Raw genomic sequence first — 15,641 nt, forward strand, 5'->3', positions numbered from 1 at the left:
AAAAGATGAAACCAAGGAGAGCCCAGTCACGGTGGACGCGACGAAGCGCTCCGACTTTTCCACGTCAGCGGTACGGCCGCTTGCTGGCTTACAGGGTCGAATTTCCTGAATTCTCGCTACGCGTTTTGACGTTTGACTCGGCTTCGGTTCGGATTCTTGGAGTAATTCTGAGAGACATTGACGGGATCCTAGGAGTCGTAATCATTATGCATGTGTTGCTTCGAATCATCAATCTCGTTTAAACATATTGGGCTGATCTAATATGATAAATCGGACGGCCAAGATAGTTATTTTGCATGATCAATGATAATCTTGTGGATTCACTTGATAAGAGGCAACATGGGATATGCAAAAAATGCCAAAGACATTAGTGTTTGCATCTTGTATATCTCAAATCAAGAGAATCTCTCCATTAAAGTCCTACCATAATGTTTCCTATGGGACTAGTCTATGAGTCTACAACATGGTTTGGATAGATTTTCTTTTTCATAATAATTCTGACTCTGTACGACTTTTTTCTGTGAGAGTTAGGTGAGACTCTTCTATACATGATTTTAAAAAGGATTTTTGGTCTTCGATTTTTTTTCCTGAAAATATATTCTTCACATATGCAATTATTCAAAAATGTAAAAATTTTATCATTTGTGCTCCCCTATTCTTGAATATTTTAGTTGCATGAAAATTACCATGTAGAATTCTTAATTGTAGATTATACTAATTCTTCTTCTTCTCATAAGTGAAATTTAGAAGGAGGCACAACCATGCAACACTCAACTTCTAATCTCATCCCCATACTTTTCCTTTAATTCTCCCCCTTAAGCAATGGTAATGATCCTAGGTTGAAACAAATAAAATCTAGAGTGAGTAACAGTGATAAAAACCTAAGTATACCAATAAAGATGTCTCGTTGGACTTAAAAACACCTAAAGCAACGCACTAAAGGGTTGACCAAAATGATAGTAGGAAAACAACACCCAAGTAAAGGGTAATGGGGGATTAAAGAGAGGGAAAATAACCACCACAATCAAGTAACAAAAACACAAAACTTAAAAATAATATCGATGCAAGATATTTCATATCTTGAATGAGAATATCATGGAGTGATTAAGTCAAACCAAAAATATGTGTTCTTATATTTTCTATGACCACTCGATTCTCTTCGTTTTGTAGCTTGACCTTTATTGATTCCACTGCAAATATCTCCTTAAATATACATCAGATTGAAATGAAATGGTATCATTATTAAACTAGACTTCTATACCTTTCATATAAGTATAATATATATTCATAAAATATATTTTTTTAAGAGAAAGAATCTGATAGATTTTGGACTCTGTAATCTGGCTGAACTATGTACTATTTTTTCTTTGGCCTAAATGACCATTGATTATTGCAAAATTGATATCCCCCTCTAGAAAACTTAGATTGAGAATTGGTTTAATACGGTACGGAATAGACTTACAGATATTTATTTTGACATTTATATCTCCATATATAGTCTCATTTTTAATTACATAAAATGGCTCAAAACTTGAAGCTATATATTGTTGCTCGAAAGACTTTTGCAGTTCGATTTTTGCTGCTTCAAGTATCAGTTTCTATTTGTAGAAAACTTTGATTGCTAAAATTCTTTTTTTTTTGGAAAGTAGAGCCGAAGATATAAAGTTATAGGTGTGATATATCATAAAATAATCACATTATCTTTGTGGGTTTATCAAGTCGACTCACAAAACCCACTGTGATACCATGTTGAATCTCTGACAAAGAGAAAAACTTCACTAACTTATTGTAATTTGAGTACATGATTTTCTATTTATAACAGAGGAAACAAGTATAATCCAATAACAATTAAACTACCCTTATTTTAGTTACATCCAAAATTAAACACTAAAATATAAGTCTTAGAATAATTGAATAACTAGATATAAATAGAAGACTAACATAACTAAAATACCTTTAAACTGAGACTCTTATGTGAGATTTCCTTCCATAATAATTTTTGCTCTGTAAGAGTTTTGTTGTGAGATTTATGTGAGACATTTTCGTACCTACTTTTCGACACAAAGAAAGTGGTGTTTTATTTTATCTCACCAGAATAATCAAGTAATGGGGAGACAAAAGATGAAGATTTTGTAACTACAATTTTTTTTTTTCTGCAAAAGAAGATTGAAGATCAATTTTTTTTTTCATTGCAAGCTAAATTTATAAATGCCAAATTAAGAGGGAGTGTTAAACAATAGGGTATATAAAAGACTTACATGACTCTCACAAAATGAAGTTTCATAAAACAACAAACCATATGATGGAGTCTTACAAAAATATCACAAAAAAAATCTTACGAAAAAGTCTCAATTAAAATGTGTTTTAGTTACGTTAATTTTTTATTCTTATTTAATTATTTAATTACTCTAGGATTTATCTTTAAGTGTTTGACTTTGGGTGTAATTGAGATATGGGCAGTTTAATTATAATTTGATTCTATTTGTTTCCTTTATTGTAAATAGAAGCTCATTGTACTTAGTTATAATTAAGTAAATAAATTATTTATCTTTCCCATAAATTCAACAACATGTAGTTCAAGTACCAATAATTTGAATTTAGATAAAAGGGTAAAGGGTCCATACCCAAGTGGTAATTACTGTATTGGCTATGAGTTTTTGGAGAGGGGTCTAACCCTGTAGTTCACGTACTAACAAAGTTGAATTTAGTAAGAAGGGTTAAGGGTCCATAACCAAATACTAATTTGTGATTAGTATGATGTATTGACGACTCGACCCTGAATTCACTGGGATTGAGTTGCTTATGATTTCGAGTTGTGATTGTGGACTCTCTATTTACCCCCAATTCTTCATTTGGGGGGGGGGGGGTTCCCCGGGGAAAGTGAGAGGGAATGTAAAATACTTGTTTGTGTTGGTGTGCGCAATGGAAATTGTAGTGTAAAGTACTTGTTTGTGTTAGTGTGCACAATGTAAAGTACAGTGTAAAATACTTGTTTGTGTTAGTGTGCATAATGGAAAGTGTGGCGTAAAGTGCACAAAATTTATTTATTAAATAAAATATTTTGATATATCTGACTTTGAGAAAATTAAATTAATATTAGTTAATACATTTCAGTTACGCTGCTCACTAACAGGGCCTATAAGTGATTTAACGTGTAGTATTAGAATATTAATATCCTAATTAATGAAAAACTATATTATATTACGTAATGATTATAGTTTATTATAAATTAATAAAATAATTAAGTGTGACTAGAATAAATTATTAAAAAATAAAAAAATAAAAAATAACATAAGTGAATATAATAAATAAATAAATTATTTTTTAATAACATAAGATATGTTTTAAGATTAAAAACCACTAATTTAATATAATAATAAAGAATTAATATAATAAATAAATATATATTTATCAATAACATAATATTTTTTTATGTATTATTAATTAATAATATATTGTCACAAAATTTAAAACCATGGGTTTAATTAATTATAGCAATGGGATAATTAAACAAAAACAATTTATCAAATATTTATTTTAATAATATTTTAATTATGACTATTAAATCACTAATTTAATGTAGTAATTATAAAATAAATATAATTATTTTATAAATAAAAAATATAAATTATTATTTTTATGACGATGGTTTAATTTTTTTTAACTTAGGAAAAATTAAACCATCGTCTTCCTCATGGCGTGCGTTGTCTTCCTCAGTGGCTATCTAGCGAGCAACGACGACAGAGGCAGCGGGCCAACGGGCAACGACGATGGAGGCGGCGGGCCAACGGGCAATGGCGACGGAGGCGGCGCTTCGACGGAACGCCGAGAGGGAGAAGAGAGGGAGGCGGAGAGGCTCTACGACAGAGGCTCAACCTCCCTTACTCTGCGACGAAGGTTGAGAGGGAAAGGAGAGGGAGGCCGAGAGAGAAGAGAAGCCGAAGGTCACACAATAGAGGGCGATTGAAATCGTCGAAGGTCGCGAGCGAGCGAGTGAAATTTTTTTTTTCTCCGAAACCCTCGTTCGACATAGCTTCTTTCTCGACAGCCCGAGCCTAAGATGTAATTGAGCGATGGTAAGTGAATTCATAGTTGGACCCCTCTGAATTCACTTACCATCACTTTATGCCTAAAACGGGGGTAAGAGAAATACATGTATTTTACTTTCCCCTTATACTTATATTGTGCACTAACGCCCTCTGAATTCACTTACCATCACTTTATGCCTAAAACGGGGGTAAGAGAAATACATGTATTTTACTTTCCCCTTATACTTATATTGTGCACTAACGCATTTTGGTTCCATTTACCCAGCATAATTGAAATACGCTACTCACTAACAGCCTTGATCTCACGTGCAGGCAACCGGATTTCGCCGACACTGACTCGGGTCCCGAGTCAGAATCCGTGATCCGAGTCGCGTGCGTGGAGTGTCTTCGATCTTCAGTATCCTGCCTACCCTCCGATACCTGAACCTGATTGCTGCCAAAACCTAAATCGGTGAGGGACGACTACGATCCTTGATAGAGATTGAGGAAACTCCATTGGCGTCTCTTTTGCACAGATGGAGAAGGGGAAGGGCTCCGTTAGGAAATGGGCAATCGATTTTGCGGAAGGTCATGATCCTAGAGAAATTCCAGATCCGTTAGGCTTCGATCGGGCTTCACAAGACCAGGTCGTAGCTTACCTCTTTTTTATTTTATTTTATTATTTTTGGGTACGTTGACTCCGTGCTGGAATTCCTAATAGTAGAAGGCGTTTCTGATTCTAGACTTTCAATCTTTACAGCTTCCTGGTTGTTATGTGAAAGTTTCTGTCTGAACTTTGTATCTCCATCTGGCAGGACGATTCAACGATTAGCCGACAGAAGAAGGAAAGTGAGGCGGCCTGGAAAGCACAGGTATTATTGGAGGTTGTTGGTTTTTCTTTCTAGGGGTAAATAACTCAGTTTAGCTTGGCATTAGCGTCTCTCTTATCACTCAATATTTTAGTTTTTTTTTATTTATAATTCTCTTCCTGCTAAAAGTTGTCAGAGTTTAGTTAACTTTTGATGAACGTACTTTGTGGGAAGATATGCTGCTAGTTGTTGATTCAAGTCCTCATTTTTGCATGAGAAGAAAGCCTGGGAAGTGGCTCAGGCCCCGTTCAAGAATTTGTTGATGATGGGTTTCATGATGTGGATGGCTGGGAGCACTGTCCATTTATTTAGCATTGGTATCACATTTTCAGCTCTTTGGCAGCCTATAAGTGCGCTTCAAAGCGTTGGAAAGGGTATGACTCTTGCAAATGCTTGGATTACATCGGTACTCTTGTTTTATGTTTTCTGTGAATGCATGACTTTTTTCAGTGTATTTTTAATATATTGTTAGTCATCCAAATCAAGGTAGTTAGTGCAACATCTCCTTCTGTGTGAAGTACTATTCCACATCTTTTGATTGAGCCTTTGGCTCCAGAGCGACAAACTTTAGAGTAGTATAGCAATGTACTGTAGATAGAATATAAATTGTGCCTTCTATTTACACTTTCCGTCTATTATTCTTGTCTCTTCTTTTCTTGTGTCTCCCACTTACAGTCATTTACACCCTTTCCTGTTAAGTGCTTCTCATTACGTGCATGCTGTGTTACACTTCCACCCTCTCTTAAGTATGTCTGTAGTCTTGGAGAAAATTCTTCTGCAGTCTGAGATGGCACAGGGTCAGTCATAATTAGAGTACCGTCTTATTTTTTAGTAGGTAGAGGGTAATCAATCACATTAAAGGGAAGATTATTACCTCAGTTATGATTCTCTGTTCTCCTTTTATGTTGATTCGATCCTTGATTTGGTTAATTATTCTTATTGTACTCATCTGAAGCAGAAAAACATTAAGAAATATGTGGTGATACCATTGTCCCACACCTTTTTATGGTGATTTGGTGTTGGTAGGTTTTAATGCCTTTCTGTATGATGAAAGTTACAACAGTTGTCTGAAGGTCTCACAAATCTCTGTGGATCCTTAATACTTAAAAAAATGACCATATTCCTTGAATGCTAACATGACTTAAGAAGTTAGGAAAAACATGAAGAAACGCTCTTTTGATAGTTTGCTCTGTATGTTGCATGAGTCTGTGAGTACTAATGGATGGGTCAATTTGGTGTGAGAGGCAGGTTCTGCTTCCAGATTTTAGTCGTAGGCTTCATTTTGTGTAAAATTTGGTAGATGTCCGTGAAAATTCTTATTTCTCAGTAAAATTAACGTCTTAAGGATTCAATGAATCGTGGCCATTCTTACTCATGAACATGTACAATCACACACTCATGCATACACATGCTTTTGTATATACAAATTTGTGTGGATGGATAGGTATTCTTCTTTGAAAAGTCCCACTGTTGATGGATTTAGATATTATGAGTCTATGACTTAGCATTTGATTGATACAGGTATAGTGGGAAAATCCTGGGATTCCCACTCTTTTGTAGCTTGTAATTGGATATGATGTTTTCACTTTTTCCATTATCTATACAACTGACCAATATGTTTGTACCCATTGACAATGAAATTTTACAGTTTTTGAGCCATATAAGGATTCAAGAGTAGATACTCTCGTGCCCAAGTTGCTCTTCATAGCTTTAAATTTGGCAGGACTGACACTGGGTGTTTGGAAGGTTAGCCATTTTTATTATGCTATAAATTCTTGCTGAAGCAGATGATTCTTTGTGTTGAACATGAAGAACAGATAATTTTGATCCCTTTTTCATGTAATACTAGTACAAGATCGATATTTTTCTCAAAAAAAAAAAAAAAAAAAATACTAGTACCAGATCATCTGTGACTCTTGTTTCTTTTGAAGAGGATCAATATTGTCTTGGTTTGGTGCTTCTCTTTTCCTTATCTCATGCTTTGCCTTTTGATTGCGGCAGTTGAATACGCTGGGTCTTCTTCCCACACATGTATCAGACTGGGTTTCATCCCTACCTCCAGCTTCGGTAACATATTTTTGTTCTTTTGTAACATTTACCTTTGATCTTACGGTCTACATATAAAAGTCATGTTTGGACTTTTCTTGGAAGAATATGGAGAAGAAACAATTGTTTTTTATTTTTTCTTAAGCGGCTTTAGTATGTTCCTAGATCCTAATATGAAGAAACCATCAGTGTACCATTAAATGTAAAGGCATTTCTTGTTCCTGATGGTTGATGTTTCTTTTTCTTCTTCATGGTCTAACATCATCCTTTCTTCGTCATAAAACTCCTGATTTTGAACTAGAAATTCAACAATTTGTTAAGTCATTGATACCTTGTCTTTTCGCCTTGTTATGATTTTTTTCTCATCATATTTGATGATTTGTTTTATCATGTGCTGCACTTCAAACATGATCATTTAGTTTTTTTCTGTTATCCTATGTCTGACTTCTGTGTTCTTTCTTTACCAATTGTAGGAGGTCGAGTATTCCATGGGTCCTGTTCCACATTAATGTTCATTAGTGGGAAAGAAATGGATCCTTGGAGTAAGTTTGAATTGTTATTTCCAATTGTAGGAGGTTGAGTATTCCATCGGTGCTGTTCCAGAATTGCAACAGCAGCAAGTTTGATTCTCTTTCCTTTTCTATATTATAGTTGCAAAAGCTAATCCAAACCAACTCCGGGAGGTTTGGTAAAATACTCCAAATTGGAAAAGCATACCCAACTTCACTCAACCTGGGTATGGTTTTATTCTAAAATAAAATTTCTATGGTTTTATTCTAAAATAAAATTTATAATCATGTAAAATTATAAGGAGAGAGTCATAGAAGTGACAGGTCACTGTCCTCTATTGAGACAATTGATGTGTACAAATTTGTATTGTATACAAAAATGTATTTTGGAAAGTAGTGGATTATGGTTTTAGGAGTAATCAATGTTGTTATGGACTGATGTGCAAACTCAATCTTCAGCCGGATCTTCTTTTTCTTAAAATTGGTTGCTTTGGCTGTGGTGACTGTCTTGTTGCACTTTGTTGTACCTCCTTTGCTCCCTCCAATGGCTTGTCTACCCAACCATTTGCTATGAGGTAAGTACACGTTCTCATTTGATTTCTTTAGTCTTTTTTTCTTAAGTCTCTAATATTTTACTTTATTTGTTTTTGTTTCTTTCACTCGATCTAGATTTGAGTGCATCATTTCAGTCTTTTTCTTTACCTCTCTTCACTTGAGATTTGGGTACAAAAATCTAATCATCAAAGTCCAGTCCATGGCTTAAATCATCGATATTGATTGATGATCAAGATTGAAGGAACCTGATCACCAGTTGATTAATGGTCAAAGTCAAAGCTCTCGATGGTCAAAACATGAAGGTTTTGTTAAATAATAGGTCAATTATAAAAATCAGAAATTCAGTTAAAATTGGGATTGGGTCAATGATAAGATGAAGTGCGTTGTAACATGGTCATAACCAAACGAGAACCCCCTAAGCATCACCTAAATGCTACATTGGTGACAAGTAATAGAGAGAAAAAAAGTTGAGATGGTTGAATTACTTCCACCATTTTATTAGAGGCATCCCTTAGCTGAAAGAGGGAAACTTTTGGAGAACTTTGGGAAAGTATTGTATAGAAAAAAATTGTTGGAGAATTTCTCTAAGTTTGAAGTGTGTTGAAACTCTATTCATGAGAAAAAAAAAAAACTCAAATTGTATTCTTGACACATCAAATCTCAAATCTCAAATCAGTTTGAAGTTTTGTCGGATTTGTAGCAACTTTCATTCTTCTTTGACATGTTAGGTGAGTAGTTTGTACGAAAAGTAGAGTTAAAAGGATAGTAACAAAGTATTGGCAAAGAAAATTACTTGTGGTTATAAATCCGACATGGTTTTAGGTTAATTTAAGATTTGAGGTGTTGGGGGTATAATTTGAGTGTTTCTTTTCTCACAAATGGAGTTTCTCACACTGAACTTAAGAGAAATTTTCCAATAATTTTCTCTCCCAAAGTTCTCCATTTGTCTCTCCAATAGTTCCTAAGGGGTCATCTTCTTCCTTTTCTCTTGACTAGGTATACTTTCATGGGGAGAGAGACATGTAGCAAGACTCATTCTTCTTTTCATGAGAGCATGACATATCACCCATTTTGAAATGCCACCTATTCCTATGAAATAGAGCTTTTCTATAACACCATGTATAACCTATGTTTTACCTTCCTTCCTTGGATGAAGCTTTCTTGCAATGCCACGTTTCAATGATATGCTACCTCCATTGCTTGGGTGGAGTTTTCTTGCATTATGTGACATTTAGGTGATGCTTAGGTGGCTTTATTTTATTTGATCTTGGTTGTGGTCCCTTTACAAGCTACTTCATTTTGACCATCAATTGGGTTTGATTTTAGTAATTGATCTTAGTTCTTGACCAAATTTTTTGGTTTAACCATTGATTGATTATTTGATAGACCTCAATGCTTTGATTGTCGAGAGTTTTGGTTTTGACTATTGGTCAACTAGTGATCGAGATCCTTCAATTTTGATCGTCGATTAGTGTCAATGATTTGGGCCATCGACCAGGGTCTTAACTTTGATGATTAAATTTACATACCTATGATGCCCCCCTTCAAGATTTTGTTTAGTTGGATGGACAAGGATTGAAGCACCTTTCACTTGTTCAAATGGGTCCACTATCAGATTCTAACTTCTCTTGCAAGTGGAACTTAGGAGATTAGTTAATCTAATACAAAAATCCTTTTTGTTATTGGGACACTTTGGTTGTGGACGTTTAAATATACCTCCTAAACTTGATATTGCATATTAAACCGTCTTCCACACGTCCTATCAAAACTGATCTGACCATTCAAATTAGTAACTAACGTGTAACTGTATAATCCGATGATTCTGATCTGTAACCGTCCATCTGGGCTTGTCTATCCTGTTAAGATGGTTGATTTTGTATTATACAAGATCAATCTTTCTTAGCCCCACATATGTCCACATACGCACACATGCGTGTCCTCATGATCTTCACTTTAAAGAATGTTTTACATTCTTCACCATTTTTTAAATTTGAAAGCTGACAATCGACTTAAAAATAATTTTAAAAACAAGGTTCTTGCAACCAGTACACTATTGTTTGAGATTACATGTGTCTTTTGAACTTGAACCTTCATCTTTGTAATTCGCTACCTATACCCGTCCTAAGAAAACGAATTTTAAACTTAGAGTTTATGTATAGGCTTTGAGAATATAGAACAACTAAGTGTGAATCCGCATATGATTTTCATCAAGGTAGCACGTTACTTTTTATGTATAGGCTTTGAGAATATAGAACAACTAAGTGTGAATCCACATATGAGTTTCATGAAGGTAGCACGTTACTTTCTTGTGAAGGTATCTTGTCTTGTGAGTGCCTTTAAGAGAATGTCTTAATTATTTGTTAGTGTGTCTCCACAGTCACACTCACATGATGATATCTCCAAGGGTATATTGTAGCTGTATACCTTGCTATAATAACCTCGATATCATTAAGGCATTACACCAACTTCATATTTAGTGAAGTTAACACCTACTTCATTGAGATGAACTGAATTTGTTTTAATTTGGTGCTCCTACTAGTCTCTCATTCAACTTATTTTTTCCCATTGAACCTTCATCTTGGGGTTTTCATAGGTTTAGATTTCTATTGACGATGATTCAAGTAATAGGATTTATTCTCATCCTTGTTGAAGCATACTATACTTGTCCTCTGGACAAGCTCTTGGTAAGATGATCTGCCAAGTTTTCCACTTATTTAGTATAAGTCAAAGTTATAGCTTCAATGGTTGTGAGTTTTGTCAAAATTTTACATCGAAACTCAATATAATTTTTACTCTTAATTTTTGTTTTAGTCACCTAACTATCACACTTAATTAGGATACTTTGAATTGGCTTATCCATCACGGGAATGTTTGATAATAAACTCCTAACCATTCGGCTTCTCCATGAGCGAACTCTAAGGTTACCCTTTCAGCCTCCATAGTGGATTTGGTAATAAAGGTTTGTTGGGAAGATTTCCAAGTGAAAATACCACCACATAGTATAAATACAAAAGAATTCTCAAGTATTAGTTCTAAGGGCTGATATTAATAAGGAAGGCTGATATTTTTGCCTTCTAAATCACATTTTGCAAAAAAAAAAAGAGCCCATAGGGTACCCTTGCCATCGATCCATTCAACATCTACACCAACAAGAAGATGCGGGATCGTTTGCTGTCATGTTTGGAGCAATCATACTTTGATTAGCATTGGGATTGTCTTATCCTGAATTGGAATTGGACTAAGTCTTTAACTCTGAAGACTAATAATTTTTTTAATTGCAAGCTAAAGCTATAAACTCCAACTTGAGAGGGGTGTTGAAGATCAGGTATGAAAGAGTCTTACATGATTCTCAAACACAAGAAGTCTTACAGAGCCAAAATTAATATAATGGAGTCTAAAATGAGTCTCATGGAATGAGGTATCACAAAAGAATCTTAGTTAAATGTATTTTAGTTATGTTAATCTTTTATTTATGTTTAGTTGTTTAAATATTTTATGGTTTGTCTTTTAAGTGTTAGACTTTTGGCATAACTGAGACATGGGACTTAATTGTAATATGATTTTAATTATTTCTCTATTAGAAATAAATGCTCATTGTACTCAGTTATGATCAAGTTAGTGAATTATTACTCTTTTCCAGAAATTCTACACTACCGTATTCATTTAATATTATTGATTTTTAAAGAATTAATCTATTACAATATATAAATAAAAAATATTAAAAATTAATGAATTTCTCTCTTTTTAGTTTTAAATATATATAATTATAGTCTTAAAAAATAATGATAAGTTAATTAGATCAGGTTAGGGCCGGGGTTGGTTTGGGTTTGCTAATACATGTCTATACCCAAACTCGTGTTGGTTTTTTCTTTAATCTCGTTCCTGATCCGCAAAGTGAAATTTAAAACCTGTCCCCTGGTTTTTGGACCTAGTTGGGTCGGGTTGGATTCTTCATGAAACCCAACCCGGTACCCACCCATAATCGCCATGACAATTGGTGCACGTGGGTGAGACTAATCCGTTTGAGTGAGTTGTTTCAATATAGGCTTGCCAATTAAATTGGCAAACCCAGTTGGGTCAGCTGAGTTTTGTCTCTTCCATAATTTTTTCTTCTTGTACTACCTACATGGGGGAGGAAGTCCAGTTGAAACTCTTTTTACCTAGCTACATGACTAACTTGTTTGCATATGCGGTCTGCATCAGTGAAGAAATCTTTAATAACAAGGACCGATTCATCCTCAAGCCAGATGCTAGCCATGTATTCGTTCTCCAAAAAAGATTCACCTCCTACTATGCTCTAGATGTTGACGATCCCTCCCCGTGATGTAACAAACTTTATGCCCTCTTAGACATGTTAAGTATTAAGATGGGCTCATGAACTCAGTAGGATTTTTTCTGACTGTTCCAACTAGATCAAATAGAGGTTTTTTTCTCCTTTTCTGTCAAGTACCGAAGAACACTTTGAACTTCCTCAAGAACATCAAGAATACTATTTTCTCTTTAAGTGCCCAATTATTTTCTTCATTGTCTCTTTCTCTTGTCCTATAGCCATATGTATAGAGCATCCTACACATAGAAGGAAAATTTCCCCCTTAGATCTACATATTGATCTTATCGTCCAGATCTATAACTGCTCGATCACACAACATATCAATAGTGCTTGATCTGATCATTCGAGTGTTCAAGTGTTTGCACATGTGTTTTTTCATTAAAATACATAACATTCTTCACATTTTTTAAAATTTGAAAAGTTGCACATGAATAAATAAGATAAGAGAATTTCAAAAACAAGGTTCAAGCTATCGATATGATAGGTGTCTTTCAGACTTGACCTTTATCTAGTTGGTATTTCAATACCCACACCAACCCAAGTGAATGAATCTCCAACTTGGACTTTATGTATAGGCTTTAAGAATTAGAAACAACTAAGTGTTAATCCTACATGTGAGTTCCATTGGAGTAGCAAGTTACAATCATGCACATTTATCTTCTTGTGAGTGATTTTTTGATATCAAACCTTAATTTTCTGTTAGACTATGGCCCTATAGTCGCACTCACACCAGTGATATCACCAAGGGTACTCGACAACTGTATACCCTACTATTATAGCCTCGATATCATTAAGGTATACACTAACCTCATATCTAGTGCAATTGACCACCTTCTTCATAGAGATGGGACGTGAATTGAATTAGCTTTATTTTGGTGCTCTTACTAGTCACTCATTCAATTTTTTTTTCTTATTGAACCTTTGTCTTGGGATCTCTAGTTATATAGGTTGGGTTACCATTGACGGTGACTCAAGTAATAGACTTTAATCTCATTCCCCTCCAAGCATACTGTACTTGTCCTCTCGACCAAGTTTTCCACTAATTCAATATAACTCAAGGTTATAACTTTAGTAAATAGGAATTTCTTCAAAATTTTATATTGAAGCTCAATATGCGTAGAAGACTAAAGATTATGATTTTTACTTTTAACATTTATTATAGTTACCTAATCATCATAATTAATCAATATAGCTAGAATTGGCTTATCCATCATAGGAATGTTTGAAAATAGACCCCTTGGACATTCAACTTATTTGTCAACCAACTTCAAAGCTACCATTTCAACTTCCATAGTGGATTTGGTAAAATTAAGGTCTTCTTGGAAGATTTCCAAGCAACAACACCATCGCATAGTGTAAATACAAAACCACTAGAACCTTTTATGTTATCAAAATCAGAAATTCAGTTTGCATCACTATGCCCTTCCAATACAATAGGAAATTTAGTATAGTGTATTCCATAGTGAATGGTACCTTTCAAATATTTAAGAAGTCCTTCAATAGCATCTCAATGAGTATCGAAGTTACTCGTACACCTACTAAATCTTCCTACTATGTAAGAAATATCTAGTGTGGTATAATTTGAAAGTACATCGTATGAGAAACACTATCCCCACCATTCTTCTTTAATTTTATGCTAAAATCATATGCGGTACTAACTTGTTTACAGTTCCCTTACCCGAATCGTTTCAAAACCTTTTTCACATAATGAAATTAATTGATTTTTTATTATTATTTTGATTCCTAATGTAGATTTTAGGATTCCATGTTTGATAACATCGATTAAGGTAGTGAAGGAAGGAAGAAGGAAGAAAGGAAAAAGAGAAGAGAGGAAGAAAAGAGAACAAGAGTGCAAAGAGAGAGACGAAGAGAGAGAGAGAAAGAGAGAGCTTGTTGGTGAAAGAGAGGCGAGGATTAGGGACGTGAGATTGGATACCTTAATCCTCCTTAAACTTTATTTATAGATGTAAAAAAATAAGAATTACAAGAATACCCTTCATCCTAGTAGGTGTAAATAAAAGACAAGACTATGAGCTTATTACATCAATGACAGTCAATGTTGATCATATATTCTAACAACCCCCCTTAAACTAGTCGTGAGAAGACATTATATGCCCCTAGCTTTGTGCATACAGTGGAGAGAGCTTTTGAGCTAACTGGTTTTGTGAGTATATGAGCAAGTTGCCTTTGAAACAAGACATCATTAAGACATATAATACATGCTTTCAACTTCTCAGTGACAAAGTGATAATCAACTTTGACATGCTTTGTTCTCTCATGAAAGACTGGGTTGGAGGCAATGTATATTGAAGTTTGATTATTATAGTGGAGTTCCATCAGGCCACCTTTGTTGAATCCCAACTCTGCTGGGAGGGATTTTAATCCATAGAAGCTCGCTTACAGCATGTGTTATAGCTCTATATTCCACTTTGGCAGTAGATCTTGCAATAACATTTTGTTTTAACATTTTCATGTAACAAGGTTGCCTCCAACTAAAGTACAATACCTTGAGGTGGAATTTCTATCATCTAGAGATCTACCTAATCTGCATCAACAAAACTTTCAATATTAAGATGACCCATGAAACTTATATAATTGCCCTTGTCTTCGAGCCTTTTTCAAGTATTTGAAGATTCCCTCCCATACTTGCCAATGAGAGATTTGAGGTTTATGAATGTATTGAATGTAAGACTAACTGCAAAGAAGATATTTGGTCTAGTCACATTAAGATAAATCAACTTCTCGACCAGCCTTTGGTACTTGCTGGATCAACTTCTTCTCCATAACCAACATATAATTTTCTATTTGTATCCATAGGGGTATCAATAGGATGACATCACATCTTTCCTATGCCTTTTAGCAAATCGTGTACATATTTCCTTTGTGATAGAATAATGCCATGCCTGGATTGAAGGACTTCAATACCAAGAAATTACTTGGGGAGTCCCAAGTCATTTGTCTTGAATTCACTGCATATCTTGTGTTTGACTTGACTAACGCCGGTAGTATCGCTCTCTGTCAAAATAATATCATCTATATATACAAAAAGTAACATCACACCCTTATTAGTGTGCTTGACAAATACAGAATGACCCACAGAGCACTTTGTGAACCTAAACCACAAAGGACATCCAAGCTTCCTATCATGCATCTGAATCACGTCCTTACACCTAATTTATCTAATGTTCTCTCTTGCATAGGAATTTGTCCAGATTCTCTCTCGTCCTCTGAGTGTGATAGCGTGTAACTCCCTCTTTTGTTTTCAATCTTTGTGAGCTCAACAATCTTGGAAAGTTAAAGGAAT

At 34.6% G+C, this 15,641-nt stretch overlaps 1 protein-coding gene across 1 annotated transcript; it reads left to right on the forward strand.

Annotated features, from left to right (window-relative positions):
* The first annotated feature begins 4,394 nt into the window (after positions 1–4,394).
* LOC137953352 (uncharacterized) lies at positions 4,395–8,003 on the forward strand. The gene is made up of 6 exons (XM_068800717.1): positions 4,395–4,675; positions 4,844–4,900; positions 5,118–5,271; positions 6,546–6,643; positions 6,899–6,964; positions 7,417–8,003. The coding sequence occupies exons 1-6, from the start codon at positions 4,565–4,567 to the stop codon at positions 7,450–7,452; spliced, it is 522 nt and encodes a 173-aa protein (XP_068656818.1). The 5' UTR covers positions 4,395–4,564; the 3' UTR covers positions 7,453–8,003.
* Positions 8,004–15,641: the final 7,638 nt, after the last annotated feature.

Source organism: Aristolochia californica, unplaced genomic scaffold, assembly GCF_029961685.1.
Source record: "Aristolochia californica isolate CCGP_79_NKW_82.1479 unplaced genomic scaffold, dmAriCali1.0.hap1 SCAF_16, whole genome shotgun sequence".
Taxonomy (NCBI): Eukaryota; Viridiplantae; Streptophyta; class Magnoliopsida; order Piperales; family Aristolochiaceae; genus Aristolochia; species Aristolochia californica.